General features: G+C 49.8%; 1 protein-coding gene across 4 annotated transcripts; it reads right to left on the bottom strand.

Moving 5' to 3' along the window:
* Nucleotides 1–125: 125 nt before the first annotated feature.
* Nucleotides 126–18,550, bottom strand: TMEM184C (transmembrane protein 184C). Of its 4 annotated transcripts, none has more exons than XM_061552385.1 (12): nt 18,397–18,550; nt 17,224–17,307; nt 8,761–9,017; nt 7,977–8,107; nt 7,496–7,532; nt 7,052–7,257; nt 6,015–6,089; nt 5,256–5,349; nt 4,535–4,647; nt 3,942–4,035; nt 2,705–2,879; nt 126–2,232 (listed from the first exon to the last, which is right to left on the bottom strand). In XM_061552385.1, the coding sequence occupies exons 3-12, from the start codon at nt 8,875–8,877 to the stop codon at nt 1,859–1,861; spliced, it is 1,416 nt and encodes a 471-aa protein (XP_061408369.1). In that variant the 5' UTR covers nt 8,878–9,017; nt 17,224–17,307; nt 18,397–18,550; the 3' UTR covers nt 126–1,858. The 4 variants fall into 4 exon arrangements, with proteins under 4 accessions (XP_061408369.1, XP_061408371.1, XP_061408370.1 ...); XM_061552387.1 differs by having other exon boundaries at nt 17,257–17,307; XM_061552386.1 differs by lacking the exon at nt 18,397–18,550 and adding an exon at nt 17,456–17,477.
* Between the last annotated feature and the right edge of the window lie 17 nt (nt 18,551–18,567).

Here is an 18,567-nt window from a genome sequence, read left to right as displayed (position 1 = left end):
TTACAATGTCAGAACGATTATTTTCCAACCGTTTAACAAAATCGTATTAAAATCCTGCGCGTCGTTGCATTATGTAACATTTAAACCTGAACGACGACTTCATGCCACTGACCTCTTGCAGTTGAGTAAAAATAAAAAAAATCACCGCCACCTCTCAGGCTCGTGCGGTTTCATCACGAGCCACACACGGAGCTCCCAAGTTTTAACAGGAGCACCAGGTGGATCCGCCAGTGATGTGTTGGATTGTGGTAGTGCTGAAGCTCTCCACTCGTGCATTTATTTTTGGTTCGGCAATTAACACTCTCAAATTTCGAGGACACGAGAGTGTGTGTGACGTGAAAAACATTCGTTCCTGGATTCATATTCTTGGGTTTTTTCGGTAAAGTCACGTAGGTAAAAAATGTAATTTAATGAAAATAAAAAAACCCAAGAATATGAATCCTTGCAGTCACGAAAGCTTCAAATCTAGAATTCGTTCCTGGAACCCGTTTGTGCAGCAGAGAATTACGGAAGATCGGGAAACGTTCCCCCAAAAGTTGCCGGATTAGAACTGCTCTTGGAGTCGCTTCCACTTGGCCTCTCGTCGACAATAGGAACACGCCCCGTACGGAGTGGTCGCCCGTTACTCCGCAGGAGCGCGAGAGGCATGGTGACAGCTTGAGAAGACCTTCATCTAGCGGTGGATTGATCGTAGTTGCGGAAGACTATAAAGAATGTCCGTCGCATGGCAACTGAAGAGATGGCCGAGGGTGTCTTGCTTGGCAAGGCGTAGGTAACTGCTCGACACCCATTAATTACACATCTGATCGCTTGGGACCAGGCGAGGCCACCTTAAGTTAGCAACCAAATTAAGATCATTATCTTTAGGGGGGTGGGGGGGAGGGTCATGAGCACGCTGTGAACTGAGCAAACAGAGTTCAGTTCCCGGCCACAGCTAACATCGGTGGCTGCGGACAGCGACGCCCACGTCACCAACCCACGCGGACCAGCGCGGCAAAGTACACAACTCCCATGAATGACACAGCATGCTGAGGAGGCCTTCGCCCAGCAGTGGATAAACAATGGGCTGCAATATTATTGTTAGAAGTATTTATCACGAGTAATGGCAACTCGGCTAAGACTAATGCTGCTGGCCAACGTCCAGTGCTCAGCATTCCTGCTACATATTTAGAGCGATAAACATGGCTAAGACATTGGCTGGCGAGGTACTCCACGTAGTAACGGCACGGTTTCTCCCCCCCGACTCGCAAAAGACCACCCGTCTTGCTGATGCTGCACATCGACGTTGGCTGGCGGGCACGTTGGCGGTCGACGTGGTGAAACCGTGCCGCCTAGAAACCGTCGTCGGTGGCACGTGCCGGGTTTTGCAGGAACCTTCGTCGCGGCAAGCGGACCGCCGTATGGCGCACGGCGGGGGGAGCAAAGGCAACGAGGAGTTATCCCGGGAGGTGCGCAGGGTAGAAGCACAGGTGGTGCCGCGTGTGTCCAGCAGCTGCAAGTGTGCGTCAAGCACGAACATGGAAGCGCGGGGCGCACGAACGGGCCGCCCTCCGCACCCAGCACACCACACCCACCATACCGTACACCTCTCACAATGGCCGTGGCTAATAGTAACATGTCACTGACTCCAGTCTAGTGATCCGGAAATTGTCATTGAAAGGAAGCCCTGCCTCTCGTCACGTGACACTCCCTTCCACCGTTGGTCCTCGCAGTTAAACCGCGAATCCACCTTAGTGCAGCGAGCGAATTTGGTAAAGTGCCGTTTTTGGCTCGTGGCGATCTCCATCCCAGACGCAGGCGCGCGCAAACGCGCACTTTCGCCAAAACCCGCGAAATCCGATCGCAGGACACGCCGGGGTTAGACGACTGGGTCTCGTTCATCGGTGACGCGAGTTTCTATCGGCGTCACCTCCACAATGGCGGCACCGGCTTCCGCATCGTGCGGCGGCGCCGGCGGCGTCGGAGCCACGCCGCCCTCCTGCGCGCAACCGTCGCCGTTGGGCGTCGTCGCCGTCGGCGTGGTCACCGTCTGCCCGAAGCCCTGGTAGTGCCCGGACGGTGACGGGGAGGGTGGCACCCCCACCGCCGCGCCGGCCCTCTCCTCCGGGGTGCGACCGGATGACGAGCTGCCGCCCAGCAGGCTGGCGCGTTCGTCCGCACCCCCGGCGTCGCCGTCGGCGGCGCCCCCTCCACCGCCCGCACGCCGCTTGGGGCGACCCAGCACGGTGGCGCCTGCGGGGGGAATGGGTGGCGGTGAACGTGCAATTGTCGAGAGTTGCGGGGCGAAGCGATGGCGCTTCTGTGTTTGCGACGGCACATGCGGCGGGTCGGAGACTATGCAGAGAGTCCATGGGAGGGGACTCAATGTAAGGGGGGGGGGGGGGTTTGTTACTACTCTGATCAACGCCATCGCTGCCGACCCCACCAGTACCACCAACGTCACCACGACCATCACCACCACCACCACCAGCATAACTGTCATCACCATCAATACCAACACCATTACGAGCATAATCACCACTATCGCCACTGCCACCACCACCGCCACTACCATCAATAACACATCAACACTTCCACCGACCAACATTACTGTTGCCGAAACCAGCGCAGCGCTGGCAACACCACCTTCCACCAACAACCATCACCACCATCACCAACACATCATCACATCACCGTCACCACATCGCCACCGCCCCGTGCTCACCGACGTTGCGGACTTGCTCGAGGACGTCGGCGCGCACGTCCGACACGTCCCACATGGCGAGGAACGAGTCGAGGCAGGACACCTCCCGCTCGGCCACCAGCACGAACGCCTTGTACGAGAAGCTATAGTGGTGCGCCAGTGCCGCCAGCAGCATCTCGATGCAGATCGCAAAGTCCTGCGGGTAGATCGGGCGCGCGTGTGTAGCCGCGCGTGTGTGTAGCCGTGAACACGGGTAAAAAGTAAAGATCCCTCCCGTATAGCCTGCGTGGGACGTTAGGGCAAGTGCAGTCGGCGAGAGCCTACAAAGGTCGACACGGCTGGCCGCCACTCCCTGCCGCTTTTGTCTCCCCTCTATCGATGTTTACATATCACACCGGGTACTCATTTACGGCTATGTCAACCTAAGAGAGGCCTAGTACCAGTCCAAATATTCACCACCGATGTTGGTCGTGAGCAAGAATTGAACTCGGGCTGCCGGGTTCGTGGCGCGGTGCGCTAACCACTGCGCCGCCACTCCATCCCCATACACACCCGTGCGTCAAATTGCTACGGGGCTGGGTAATGATCTGCCACAAATTCAACAATTTGTCGTGGTTCGGGATCACGGTTAATGTCCGATACCTAGAGAGTTGCGACGTTGCCGTGAGCAGAGCACGTGTCGGTAGCCCGACGCCACCCGTAGGCACACGGGTTTGCCGACCGCGTCCGGTCTGCCACGTGCTCAGCTCGTGTTTGACCTCGCGACTCCCTCGCCGCCTCTCGCTTCGACAAGTTTTACCCTGCGGGCAGCGGTGGCCAAACGGCGGCTCTCTTTAATCCACCACCTGCGGCTCTACCTAAGGGGCATAACGTACAACGCGCTATCACAGGACGAAAGAATAATGAGTGTCTCCCGTGCCGTGCAGACGATTGTCGTGTATATATACACACGCTTACATACGCACTTGGCTCTTTGCAGAACTCGCGGGTATAGTTTGGTCTGTTGCAGGTTGGCCATGCCTGCTCTAAGGGCTGTTTGTGGATGGTCGAGCTGGTGGATCGTGTTGAAGGGGCCTAAGACTTGTCCTCCCCTAGCCAACCGCTACCTCCAACCATACTGACAGCCCCGGGGGTTTTTTTCACTCGAGCGGTGGTAAAAGAGTGGTGTGTGTTTTTTATATCCGTTGGTTTTACTGCCGCGGATCTTCTGTTTTATTTCATCGTCGAAAACTTCACGCGGCCACGGCGTCATCCTGACCTGGAGCCCGGTGGCTAAAGCCTCCACGCTGTTCCAGCCCAGAGTGCCCGAAATCACCTGCAGCTTCACCAGGGCTGCGATCAGCACCGCTTGCCTGCACGTACACACACACACACACATTATATCATCGTCGTCTTCGTCATCTGGCGATCCTGGGATGTTGGTATTAAATAGTCGTCCAAAAGTTCCACAAAGTACGTCTATGTATGTTGAACGTCTTTCGCACCGTACGTAGACAACCGTGCTAATCGGAGGCGCGGGGGAAGGACAAGAAGCTAAACACGAAAAGCAGTTCTTCAGAAATGAGTTTTTAATCTTGATATAAAAGTGCATAGCTCCAGTGGCTTTCTAATATCGTACAAGGTGGAGCCGGACAAAGGTTACACGCTTTCTCCAGCGCTGCGTGCGAGCGCACACCACGCCGCTGCTTCTCTCCTCGTGGGCGAGCGTTTGTGCAGAGTGATGAAGCGGAACGAACAATTTTAAAAAATCGAAAATCTCGCAAGACTCGGATACGGCAGTCCATGTCAGTGGAGTGACCCGCGGGACAGCGCGGCTCTCTCCGGCCCCGCACCTTCGTGCGCGACGCTCACCAGAAAGACACGAACACGACGGTCTTCACGCACAGGAACTTCCCCACTGGCTGGATCGGTTGCAGCTCCTCCCGCAGGGTGCGGTAGAAGAGGATGAGGCAGTACATGGCAAACTGCGGAGCCGTGCGCACAAAGACAAAGACCCCCGCGTCAGAGGTCGCAAACGAGTTTTGATTTCTTACCCGTACCCGGTCGCAAACGAGTACCCGTACCCGGCCGAGTACCCGTACCCGGCCGAGTACGGGTAGCCGGGTATCAGGTAGGGTACGGGTATCGGGTACCCGATTGCGACCTCTGCCCTGTGTATAACCTTTAAACAGACTGTTAGCGAGCACCGGTGAAGGCCGGAGTGGGTAGCCAGCACAACGACCTGCCATCTTTGTCTCCCCAGTGCTGATATTTTTACACACCGCATCAGATACACATTTATGGCCGAGTCAACTTAGAAGAGGCCCAGGACCGGTTTCAGATATTCGTCGTGAGTGGGATTCTAACACGGGTCGGCGGGTTCGTAGCGCAGCGCAGCGGATTGCTACACTACCGCTCCCCACATACACACATGCACACACACGCACAATTAAATTCAGAACACACAACTCCACGTACATGCACACGTGCGTACAATTGAAGAAGCGCACACCCCCGCCGCGCACAGAGCGGTCGCACGACGAGCTCGGCGCCCTGCGCGTCTCCAATCACTCGCGCTGTCCGCGGGACTCACGATCTGGGAGATGTTGTTGATGATGACGAGGTAACTCCACACGTTGTGGAAGCTGAAGTTGCCCTCTCCGTACACCTTCAGCAGCTCGGAGATTCTAGAGTTAGGCGACGAGACAAAACCCGCACGCAAGTAAATACAAGAGCACCCAAACTCAACTTTCACACTCTCGCCGCTCGCTCAAAATGCTCTTTTTAAATCCTTTATATTAAGTTCGCTTGCTTGCGTGCTTGCTTGCTTACGACCGTGTAAATCTTTCAGTCGTTTTTTAACCCACTTCCCATGATCCAATCGAGTTGACATTTTCCACACAGACTCGTTGTGCATGACAATTAATGTTCGTGAAAATTTTTTTCCAAAATTTTACACTTTTTAGGACAAAAATATTATATTTAATTACCAATTGTTTAATACTGCAGACAATCATCTGACCCATAGGTGGCAGCCATCTCAAGCCAGAGGACGAGAGGACTCTAGCCGCCACGCATATAAAGGATTTAGAGTGAAAAACTTTGTTTTTACGGGTTATACTTATTTAAGAATCATCCCGCGGAGATTGTGGTTCCGACCACTCGTAAGATTCCTCGTAACTTTACGAAGCGCAATATCGCGACTCTTGCTCGCTCCGATTTGGCTGAAGCCGGATCTTACGACTCGGCTACAATGCCATAAGTCGTCGTGCGCTCCGATCCCCATCTGGTCCCCGTTCAATTACTGCGTTGGCCACCGTGGGCACAGGAGGGCTCCGTGCGTGAAGCTTACAAGGCCACGACGGTGGTGAGCGGTCTGATGACCGTGTACTGCAGCACGCCCAGCTTGCAGCGAAACAGCATCACCCTGCACGGAGAAGGGGCAGCGAGAGAAAGGGCAGGAGGGCAAAGGGGGCAGAAGTCAAACTCTTGCAGCGGTGGATCAACAAGCAGAGGTCGCAACCGGGTACCCGATACCCGTACCCTACCCGATACACGGCTACCCGTACCCAGCCGGGTACGGCTACGGGTAGCCGTTTGCGACCCTGGTGCGGCCGGGTACGGGTACGGGTAGGCCGTGAGTCACTGGTGAGTAGCCGTTTGTCACTCATTTCGGGTAGGGTACGGGTACGGGTAGGGAACGGGTACCCGTACCCGGCAGGGTACGGGTAGCCGTTCCCTACCCGGCAGGGTACGGGTACCCATTTGCGACCCTGGTGCGGCCGGGTACGGGTACGGGTAAGGAATCAAAACCCGTTTGCGACCTCTGTCGACAAGCTGTACGTGTACACATTTGCATTGCCGTTGTTACACCCTCACCACTGGTGACGAGGCCACATGGCTTCAACATCATCTCATCGCTTAATATTTACACGAGGCCTCCCGCGCAGTACATCTCGAGCGACCCCGCGGCAGGGGGCTCCCGGCTGGCACCTGTCCCGGAGAGGCGCGAGGTGAACGTGGCACCGCACCAGCAAGCGGCCGTTGATCTTACAGTAGGGGGGCGATGTTGCTTTGTAGCTTTCGGAATTAAGTCGACTGCAATCGATGTATCAGACTTGGAACCCGCGACGCGGGTACACCGCAAGCCTCCAGCAGAGGGGGGCATTTAAATGGAAGCGCACCTCCGATTAGCGCGGTTGGATACGTACGGCGCTAAATAAGTTCGACGTACGAACGCACGTAAATGTCCTGTCGGCAAGCGAGCGAAAGAGCGAACGAACGAGCACGGGCGGGCGATCGTCCAATCGCTCACCCGAGGGGGGGCTACTCACTCGCCCATGGGTGACTCGCTCTCCCAAGGGGGGGGAGGGGGGGGCGGGCACTCACTCGCCCATGGGCCACGCCGGGAAGCAGCAGAGCGGCGGCCAGTGGCGCACGGGCTCCTTGGCAGCGAGCGTGCGCGCCAGGTCGGGCTGGCTGCCCGAGAGGTAGTTGAGCAGGAAGACCATGAAGTTGTAGATGACGTAGGCCTCGTAGCACTCGCGGCATGTGTTCAGGTAGATGGCGACGGGAGGGAACTTGAGCGCGAACCACTGCGTCGCACCGCACACGCAGACACACGCGCGCACACACGTCAAGATCCACCCCCCGTGTAGCCTACGCAGGCTGTTGGGGCGAGTGCTATTAGGGCGAGTGCTGTTAGCGAGCGCCTATGAAGGCCGCAACCAGAGGGTTGGGTGACCAGCACCACGCCCCAGAACAAAGACAAAGATCCCCCGTAAAGCCTTTAACGGACTGTCCGGGCAAGTGCTGTACATGTGTCTCACTCACGCTGTCTAAGCTGTAGATAGGAACCATCCACAGGATCCTGAATGGAGAGAGGAAACACGAGCGACACAATAAAGCGCAATCACGGGTGTAATGAGCCATCAATTAATCGATCAGAATACACGCATCGCATTGTGTGCATAGGAATTGATTAATCATGGGTTATGCAAATTGTGCACACATCTTACATTTAGGCTACTGGATCGAACCAGACGGAACTTATCAGATAATGCAAATGAGACGGCATGATCAAGACAAAGAAATAATCAAATTGTCAATAGAATCATGGCCCTATTCATTGTAACTCATCAAACGGCGTACGCACGAGCCTTCATAGGCAGTCTGTGAAAACTTCATGGGAGATTTGCCTTTGTGCACGAGCGAGCATGTGAGCGTGTGCGAGTGAGCGCACGTGTACGTGAGTGGGCACGCATGTGCGAGCGAGCGTGCATGCGTGTGAGCGAGCGTGAGTGAACGAGCGTACCTGATGATCGGCTTCTGCAGCTCAGGCTGCGTGTAGTGCACCAGGTGCTGCAGGATCCCCCAGAGCGAGATGGGGATCGTGAGGAAGACGAAGATCCCCGCGATGAACCACGCCTGAGTCTGCGCTTTGATCTGCGGATATGCACACCAATTAGTCTGCAAAATTAAACGCACGCGGTTTCAAGTTCGTTCAAATAATTTACTTTTAAAAAATTTGCCCAAATTTAGCTCCGTTGTGCAACTGGTGTCACGTTACGAGACGAAAAATCCAATAGGACCTCTCAAAGAGCAACGCAATTCCCCCATGTTAGAGAACGGCCTATGGAAGTGGATATGACAGAACGACATCTGAGATTCATTGGAAGTATCCTCTGGCCTACACAGTTAGGGGCAGCATTTTCCCCAAAACAAAATTCACTGAACCTATAACCTAAATGTAAAAATGTTTTCTCGTTGAACTAAAAAAATATACGCTCCTAATAACCCACGAAAAAAAATGCGTGGCACCCAAGGTTCGTGGTAGTAATTTCCATAATCCATGGGGGTAGAGACGTTGAAATCTGTTTTACCACGGAATTTTTGGACCTCTTCTGGGAGCGGCCGATTCGTCCAGTAATCTGTCGTGCACCACAATGGCACAAAATTTTTCCCGCAGATTACATTTTTGTTTTGCCGCATACTGCAACAGGCAGGTGCCCCCACGTCACCACAATTATCGGATTTCTGCTCGAATGTCCATCAATCGTAACCAGGGCTTCAGCCAGGTCACGCGCACGCAGACTCACCTCCGCACGCTGCAGCTCCCACACGCACAGCGGCAGCGCCACTAGCAGCAGCATCACGTACATGGTGACCACCAGCGGACGGATCCAGCGCCGCCAGTTGGCGCACGTGCACACCATCGTGACGAGCGGGCGGGCGGGCCGGCAGCAATGATCACCACCACAGCTCGGGAGTAGAGGCGGCCGCCTTAGTTAAATGTGACCGTCGCTTAGTCGGCAAATCCCCGAGGTCGGTCGAGGCGAGCAGAATTTACCGTCACCTGGAGAAAATATCAGAACGAGCAGGAGTGGGATGCTGCCGGGGCGTAACGGTTCGCACACTGGACATGTAACCAGAGGTCGCTGGTTAAATTCGATCGTGCGGCAATGGCAGTTGAAACATTTGTCGGGGTTTTTTTTTTATCCTGCCCCCATCCTCACCTGTCCACTCAAGAGGTATGAATGGATACTCCACACAACCGGACCCATATTTTACAACGCAATCGTGCAAGGTTCTAGTTAGCCTTTACTTTTACCACCCATTCCTGTGTTTATGGACATCACGCGTCAGTTGCGACATAAGCTGTTCATTCACCTAGCCAGGTGCGCAATTTGTGCTCATTATTTAATTTATTATTGCTATTATTTAATATATTCTTTTCTCTTTATACGTGACTTTACCGAAAGAACCAAAGAGTAACTCATTATTTTTACTAAACTTTTACCTTATTTTAGTAAACGACTACCACGAGTGGCTGAAAATCAAGCGTGATAATGACAGCAACTACCCCACCAGATACCGAAGCATGGTTGGCTGTGATGAGACGAAACTAACAAGTCTGTACGAAGACGCAGACTGAGATAGGTTAGCACATTATAAGGGCCTGCAGCGCACCGAGAGAGAGACCACCAATGGTAATTGGCTGATTATTATTAAAAAATTTACCCGTAAAAACTAAGTTTTTCACTATAAATCCTTTATATGCGTGGCGGCTAGAGTCCTCTCGTCCTCTGGCTTGAGACGGCTGCCACCTATGGGTCAGATGAATGGCTGCCACCATTAAGCAATTGGTAATTAAATATAATTTATTTTTTCCTAAAAAGTGTAAAATTTTGGAATTTTTTTTCACGAAAATACATTGTCACGCACAACGAGTCTGTGTGCAAATGTCAGCTCGATTGGATCACGGGAAGTGGGTTAAAAAACGACCGAAATATTTGCACGGTCGTAAGCAAGCAAGCAAGCAAGTGAACTTAATATAAAGGATTTTAAAAGACTGATGGAGTTCACCGATTGGATTAGCTGACTTTTTGGGGAGTAGAAATTACTGGGCACCCCCTATACCAGGGGTCGGCAACCTACGGCTCCGGAGCCGCATGCGGCTCTTTACGGGCTGCTTCTTGACGATATGTACATACGTACAGTATGTACTCAGATGCATTGCGGCTCTTGAAATACTGAATTTTGTACCGAATTGGAAAGAAATGGCTCTTCTTGTTATTTTGGTTGCCGACCCCTGCCCTATACCGACATTTAATAACTAAAGAGCGGAATGAATCACTGCTATAGCCAACTAGATTTAAGATAATGGCTCTAACACAATTTCTGACAAAATTCACGCTGCCAAACTTCTAATTGGAGACCCACGGATTCAGTAGTGGCCACTTTGAAGGTGGAGGAGGATGGCTTTCGTGTGACGAGGCATCACATGCCAACTCGTGACGCTGATGTCAACAGTCCTGTGGCAGATACTCCCAACCATGTGACTGCAGCGGCTTGCGGAGTTTGCAGGCTTGCGTAACTTACGATTAGAGCTACGCTTCATAGGTTGACCTCGCCGGAGGTCAACCCTCGTGACAAAGGGCTCTTGTAACGAAGGAGTGGATTACAGAGGGTGTTCGCTCGTAAAGTCATAAGTGTTTGACACTTAATACAAGCGTCCTTGCCACTGTTAGACACACACCAAGATCTCCCTTGATGTTTTGTTTGTTATTTTCAATGGGCTCTCACCTGATTTTAAATACTCTCAAGGTGCTCACATTCTAAGTGTATAAAGTAGCATGTTCTTTTAGAGACCGACACGATTACAAACATTCCCTGTCGGTGATGAAAGATGTCTTTTTTGCAATACTGTGTCGGCAGTGGTGCGCAAGCGCAAAGAACAAACAATATCAACACAATCATTGATGACACTGCCCTAAGGAAGATAATAAAAATATATAGTGTACGACGCTTCCTTTGTGTAGCAGATACAAAGGCCAGAGAGACTGAGTGATTCGTGGTTTTAGACTGCACTAGACACAACGGTGGATAATTATATGGATTTTTTATTTATTTTATTTTACCAGGTAAGGCCCACTGAGCTATGTAGCTCTTTCAGAAGCGACCTGGCAACAAATCATAGCTCAACAACGTAGCTTATCATGTGGAAATTCATAGCAGCAAAATACTCTTAACGCATGTTTCTGAATGTGGAGAGAAAAACCGGAGGACCCGGAGATAAATCCATGCAACCACGGAGAGAACATGCAAACTCCAAATATACAGGCATCAGGGTTGGGATCGAACCCACACCCTCCTGGACACCAGGCGAGGTAGTTAACATCTCGCCATCGTGGCGCCCATATCTCAACCGATATATGAAACCGGTCCTGCCCTCCCCACCTACCTTTACCAACCCGCGCTGACTGACCAGCGTGGTAAAGTATAGATTCATGTTAAGTTCCAGTAAACATGCAACGTTAGGCCAACGCTGGTATGTGGTTGGAGCCGTTGGCACAACGTTGGCTCGACATTCCATGCGTACTGGGTTGATGTGACGGGTGAAATTATTTCTTAGATATTCGTTTTCCATGGGATTTGTTTGGCCATACTTCACCGCAATGGTAAATATCTCTTAACTACCCCACCCCTACTACCACTTACCTACCATTCTATAACCCCCACCACTGCCCCATGCATGCCAAGACTCACGGTTTTTCACTGTGTTGAGTGTCTCACCTGTACCCGATTACAGGTACATCGTGGGTTCACAATAGCTTTGCATCAGTGGTGAGGACATGCAGAGTACTGCGTATTCCTACACGGATATCCTGTTCATCAAAATAATGAATCGCTGCTATCAGGAAGAGCATGACTGATGCCTGTAATCAATGTACGGTCGTGTGTGACTGCGAATCATAATTAGGCTGTGGCCAACGTCCTGCCTATACAAGCCCGTCTGTCACACCTCGGTTAAGCCAAGCAGCTTTGAGCCTGGATAGTGCCTGGATCGGGGTGACCACCATGCCATCATTAAAGAGCTGCAGTCGAACGCAAGTGGAAGCCGAGTGCTGGGCAGCAGAGGGCAGTGCGTGCGTCCCATTGGACTGTTCTGTGCTGTTACAGCCTGGATGCCCTCCCCCCAGAGGTCGCAACCGGGTACCCGATACCCGTACCCTACCCGATACCCTTACCCGGCCGGGTACGGGTACCCATTTGCGACCCTGGTGCGGCCGGGTACGGGTAGACCGTGAGTCACCGGTGAGTAACTGTTTGTCACTCATTTCCCAACGTCTTGTCTCTTCTCACAATTCAAGTTCCTAGAATCAACCCACCCGCGCCTGCAACATGGCTTCATCCCAGAGGTCGCAATCAGGTACCGATACCCGTTTGCGACCCTGGTGCGGCCGGGTACGGGTAAGGAATCAAAACCCGTTTGCGACCTCTGCCTCCCCCCCACCTTCACTGTGCACTTTTAAATCACGCAATATTGAAAACTCATTTCGTTTAGAATTTATTTTCGTGTTTGGTGTTTGTTCGTCTCTCCCACCCCACCGCGCGCCGCCTATTAGCACGAATGGCGACGTACGGCGCGAAAGAAGCTTCAACATACACCGCAAACATTCACCAAGACGCACTGACCAGCGTGGTGAAGTATGGTCAAATAGCCGCCCACGACCCGCACGGTGTGTGGGAGGGCCTCATCCAGCAGTGGATGAAAGGGTTGCGCATCTGTGGATGACGGGCTACGTTTGTCGCCACTATAATAATGATTCCACTCCCGACGTGCCACAATGTTGTACTCTTCTTACTTTAACGAATCCGTACAATGATGATGATGATGTTGTTGACGTATGCCCGTCATTGAGGGTTATGGCAAGGCCGGATGCACCTCCGATTCGCACGCTTAGCTACGTACGGTGCGAAAGAAGTGTCAACATAAAGTCGCACGAGCCTACAGGGTCGTGTCAACATAACTTTAGTGACTCGGTGACGCGAGATACGGCTTGGCAGTCGGCAAGATCCGGTTTCATCATTAACCACTGCCATCATCACAAGCACCCAAATCGCAATCATCGCTGCCACCATCATCATCATCGCCACTGCCTTCAGCACCGCAAAATCACCGTCATAATCGCTATCATCACTCACATCAAAATCATCAGCAACAATCATCAGTACCGGCATCGCATCATCACCATCAAGGCAGGTGACCGTCTCCACCGCAATAATCCCATCAGCAGTAGGAATAATCCCATCAGCAGTAGGATTAATCCCATCAGCAGTAGGAATAATCCCATCAGCAGTAGGACCAATCCCATCAGCAGTAGGAATACTCCCATCAGCAGTAGGTATAGTACCATCAGCAGTAGGAATAATCCCATCAGCAGTAGGTATAGTACCATCAGCAGTAGGAATAATCCCATCAGCAGTAGGTATAGTACCATCAGCAGTAGGAATAATCCCATCAGCAGTAGGTATAGTACCATCAGCAGTAGGAATAATCCCATCAGCAGTAGGTATAGTACCATCAGCAGTAGGAATAATCCCATCAGCAGTAGGTATAGTACCATCAGCAGTAGGAATAATCCCATCAGCAGTAGGTATAGTACCATCAGCAGCAGGAATAATCCCATCAGCAGTAGGTATAGTACCATCAGCAGTAGGAATAATCCCATCAGCAGTAGGTATAGTACCATCAGCAGTAGGAATAATCCCATCAGCAGTAGGTATAGTACCAACAGCAGTAGGAATAATCCCATCAGCAGTAGGTATAGTACCATCAGCAGTAGGAATAATCCCATCAGCAGTAGGTATAGTACCAACAGCAGTAGGATTAATCCCATCAGCAGTAGGTATAGTACCATCAGCAGTAGGAATAATCCCATCAGCAGTAGGTATAGTACCAACAGCAGTAGGAATAATCCCAACAGCAGTAGGTATAGTACCATCAGCAGTAGGAATAATCCCAACAGCAGTAGGTATAGTACCAACAGCAGTAGGAATAATCCCATCAGCAGTAGGTATAGTACCATCAGCAGTAGGAATAATCCCATCAGCAGTAGGTATAGTACCATCAGCAGCAGGAATAATCACAACAGCAGTAGGTATAGTACCATCAGCAGCAGGAATAATCCCATCAGCAGTAGGTATAGTACCATCAGCAGTAGGAATAATCCCATCAGCAGTAGGTATAGTACCATCAGCAGTAGGAATAATCCCATCAGCAGTAGGTATAGTACCAACAGCAGTAGGAATAATGCCATCAGCAGTAGGTATAGTACCATCAGCAGTAGGAATAATCCCATCAGCAGTAGGTATAGTACCAACAGCAGTAGGATTAATCCCATCAGCAGTAGGTATAGTACCATCAGCAGTAGGAATAATCCCATCAGCAGTAGGTATAGTACCATCACCAGTAGGAATAATCCCATCAGCAGTAGTTATAGTACCATCAGCAGTAGGAATAATCCCAACAGCAGTAGGTATAGTACCATCAGCAGCAGGAATAATCCCATCAGCAGTAGGTATAGTACCAACAGCAGTAGGATTAATCCCATCAGCAGTAGGTATAGTACCATCAGCAGTAGGAATAATCCCATCAGCAGTAGGTATAGTACCAACAGCAGTAGGAATAATCCCAACAGCAGTAGGTATAGTACCATCAGCAGTAGGAATAATCCCAACAGCAGTAGGTATAGTACCAACAGCAGTAGGAATAATCCCATCAGCAGTAGGTATAGTACCATCAGCAGTAGGAATAATCCCATCAGCAGTAGGTATAGTACCATCAGCAGCAGGAATAATCACAACAGCAGTAGGTATAGTACCATCAGCAGCAGGAATAATCCCATCAGCAGTAGGTATAGTACCATTAGCAGTAGGAATAATCCCATCAGCAGTAGGTATAGTACCATCAGCAGTAGGAATAATCCCATCAGCAGTAGGTATAGTACCAACAGCAGTAGGAATAATCCCATCAGCAGTAGGTATAGTACCATCAGCAGTAGGAATAATCCCATCAGCAGTAGGTATAGTACCAACAGCAGTAGGATTAATCCCATCAGCAGTAGGTATAGTACCATCAGCAGTAGGAATAATCCCATCAGCAGTAGGTATAGTACCATCAGCAGTAGGAATAATCCCATCAGCAGTAGGTATAGTACCATCAGCAGTAGGAATAATCCCAACAGCAGTAGGTATAGTACCATCAGCAGCAGGAATAATCCCATCAGCAGTAGGTATAGTACCATCAGCAGTAGGAATAATCCCATCAGCAGTAGGTATAGTACCAACAGCAGTAGGAATAATCCCATCAGCAGTAGGTATAGTACCATCAGCAGTAGGAATAATCCCATCAGCAGTAGGTATAGTACCAACAGCAGTAGGATTAATCCCATCAGCAGTAGGTATAGTACCATCAGCAGTAGGAATAATCCCATCAGCAGTAGGTATAGTACCATCAGCAGTAGGAATAATCACAACAGCAGTAGGTATAGTACCATCAGCAGTAGGAATAATCCCATCAGCAGTAGGTATAGTACCATCAGCAGCAGGAATAATCACAACAGCAGTAGGTATAGTACCATCAGCAGCAGGAATAATCACAACAGCAGTAGGTAAAGTACCATCAGCAGTAGGAATAATCACAACAGCAGTAGGTATAGTACCATCAGCAGCAGGAATAATCACAACAGCAGTAGGTATAGTACCATCCGCAGCAGGAATAATCCCATCAGCAGTAGGTATAGTACCATCAGCAGTAGGAATAATCACAACAGCAGTAGGTATAGTACCATCAGCAGCAGGAATAATCACAACAGCAGTATGTATAGTACCATCAGCAGCAGGAATAATCCCATCAGCAGTAGGTATAGTACCATCAGCAGCAGGAATAATCACAACAGCAGTAGGAATAATCACAACAGCAGTAGGAATAATCCCATCAGCAGTAGGTATAGTACCATCAGCAGTAGGAATAATCCCATCAGCAGTAGGAATAATCACAACAGCAGTAGGTATAGTACCAACAGCAGTAGGAATAATCCCATCAGCAGTAGGTATAGTACCATCAGCAGCAGGAATAATCACAACAGCAGTAGGAATAATCACAACAGCAGTAGGAATACTCCCATCAGCAGTAGGTATAGTACCGTCAGCAGTAGGAATAATCACAACAGCAGTAGGACCAGTCCCATCAGCAGTAGGTATAGTACCATCAGCAGTAGGAATAATCCCATCAGCAGTAGGTATAGTACCATCAGCAGTAGGAATAGTCCCATCAGCAGTAGGATTAATCCCATCAGCAGTAGGAATAGTCCCATCAGCAGTAGGATTAATCCCATCAGCAGTAGGAATAATTCCAACAGGAGGAACAGCAGTAGGACTAGTCCCATCAGCAGTAGGATTAATCCCATCAGCAGTAGGTATAGTACCATCAGCAGTAGGAATAATCACAACAGCAGTAGGTATAGTACCATCAGCAGCAGGAATAATCACAACAGCAGTAGGTATAGTACCATCAGCAGCAGGAATAATCCCATCAGCAGTAGGTATAGTACCATCAGCAGCAGGAATAATCACAACAGCAGTAGGAATAATCACAACAGCAGTAGGAATAATCCCATCAGCAGTAGGTATAGTACCATCAGCAGTAGGAATAATCCCATCAGCAGTAGGAATAATCACAACAGCAGTAGGTATAGTACCAACAGCAGTAGGAATAACCCCATCAGCAGTAGGTATATATTACCATCAGCAGCAGGAATAATCACAACAGCAGTAGGAATAATCACAACAGCAGTAGGAATACTCCCATCAGCAGTAGGTATAGTACCGTCAGCAGTAGGAATAATCACAACAGCAGTAGGACCAGTCCCATCAGCAGTAGGTATAGTACCATCAGCAGTAGGAATAATCCCATCAGCAGTAGGTATAGTACCATCAGCAGTAGGAATAGTCCCATCAGCAGTAGGATTAATCCCATCAGCAGTAGGAATAGTCCCATCAGCAGTAGGATTAATCCCATCAGCAGTAGGAATAATTCCAACAGGAGGAACAGCAGTAGGACTAGTCCCATCAGCAGTAGGATTAATCCCATCAGCAGTAGGATTAATCCCATCAGCAGTAGGAATAGTACCAACAGGAGGACCAGCAGTAGGTAACAATATCAACAGCAGCAGGAGTAGTCCCGGTGGTATCAGTAGCAGCAGTATGAGTAGTACCTGTGGTATGAGTAGCAGCAGTCGTAGTAGTACCTGTAGCAGTAGGTGTAGTACCGGTTTCAGCAGCAGCAGGAGGATTAGTACCTGTGGTATGAGCAGTATCAGTAGTATATCAATATAAATATCAGTATCAGCAGTATCAGTATGAGTAGTACCTGTGGTATCAGCAGTATTTGTAGTATTTGTGGTATTGTAGTATGAGTCTGAGTAGTATTTGTAGTATGAGTACTACCTGTAGTATCAGTACTACTGAGTGATAGTTGTAGTATCAGTATTACCTGTAGTATCAGTACTACTGAGTGGTGGTTGTAGTATCAGTATTAGTATTGGTTTAACACGTAGGCTTTCGCGACCAATGTTATTCATAATCAACGATTTTTGGGTTTAGATCGCGTTTATTTATAAATGTGTCGTGACCCTCCACCACCCGACACGGCCAATCAGTAAAAATGTGGGCTAAAGCAGTGAACTATTTGTCTTTGTCAACGTGACACATTTTTACTGATTGGCCGTGTCGGGTGGTGGAGGGTCACGACACATTTATAAATAAACGCGATCTAAACCCAAAAATCGTTGATTATGAGTATTAGTATTACCTGTAGTATCAGTACTACTGAGTGGTAGTATCAGTATGAGTATTAACTGTAGTATCAGTACTACTGAGTGGTAGTTGTAGTATTGTAGTAGGAGTATTACCTGTAGTATCAGTACTACTGAGTGGTAGTTGTAGTATCAGTACTACTGAGTGGTAGCTGTAGTATCAGTATGAGTATTACCTGTAGTATCAGTACTACTGAGTGGTAGCTGTAGTATCAGTATGAGTATTACCTGTAGTATCAGTACTACTGAGTGGTAGCTGTAGTATCAGTACTACTGAGTGGTAGCTGTAGTATCAGTATGAGTATTACCTGTAGTATCAGTACTACTGAGTGGTGTTTGTAGTATCAGTACTACTGAGTGGTAGTATGAGTATTACCTGTAGTATCAGTACTACTGAGTATTACCTGTAGTATCAGTACTACTGAGTGGTGTTTGTAGTATCAGTACTACTGAGTGGTAGTATGAGTATTACCTGTAGTATCAGTACTACTGAGTATTACCTGTAGCATCAGTACTACTGAGTGGTGTTGTAGTATCAGTACTACTGAGTGGTAGTATCAGTATGAGTATTACCTGTAGTATCAGTACTACTGAGTGGTGTGTGTAGTATCAGCATCAGCCGCGTCTGCGCCGTCTCTGCTGTTGGCGCTGTCACCGGAAGTGGCCGCGCCACTTTCGCGTCACCGGAAGCGAATCGGCACGCGGCGAATCGGCGCCTCGCTCCATTCACTCGCACCGCGCTCC

The sequence above is a fragment of the Lethenteron reissneri genome, chromosome 16 (assembly GCF_015708825.2).
Source record: "Lethenteron reissneri isolate LAM-NWPU_2019-01 chromosome 16, ASM1570882v1, whole genome shotgun sequence".
NCBI classification, from domain to species: Eukaryota; Metazoa; Chordata; class Hyperoartia; order Petromyzontiformes; family Petromyzontidae; genus Lethenteron; species Lethenteron reissneri.
Note: the sequence above shows the minus strand (reverse complement) of the source record. Positions and strands in the feature narration are given on the sequence as shown.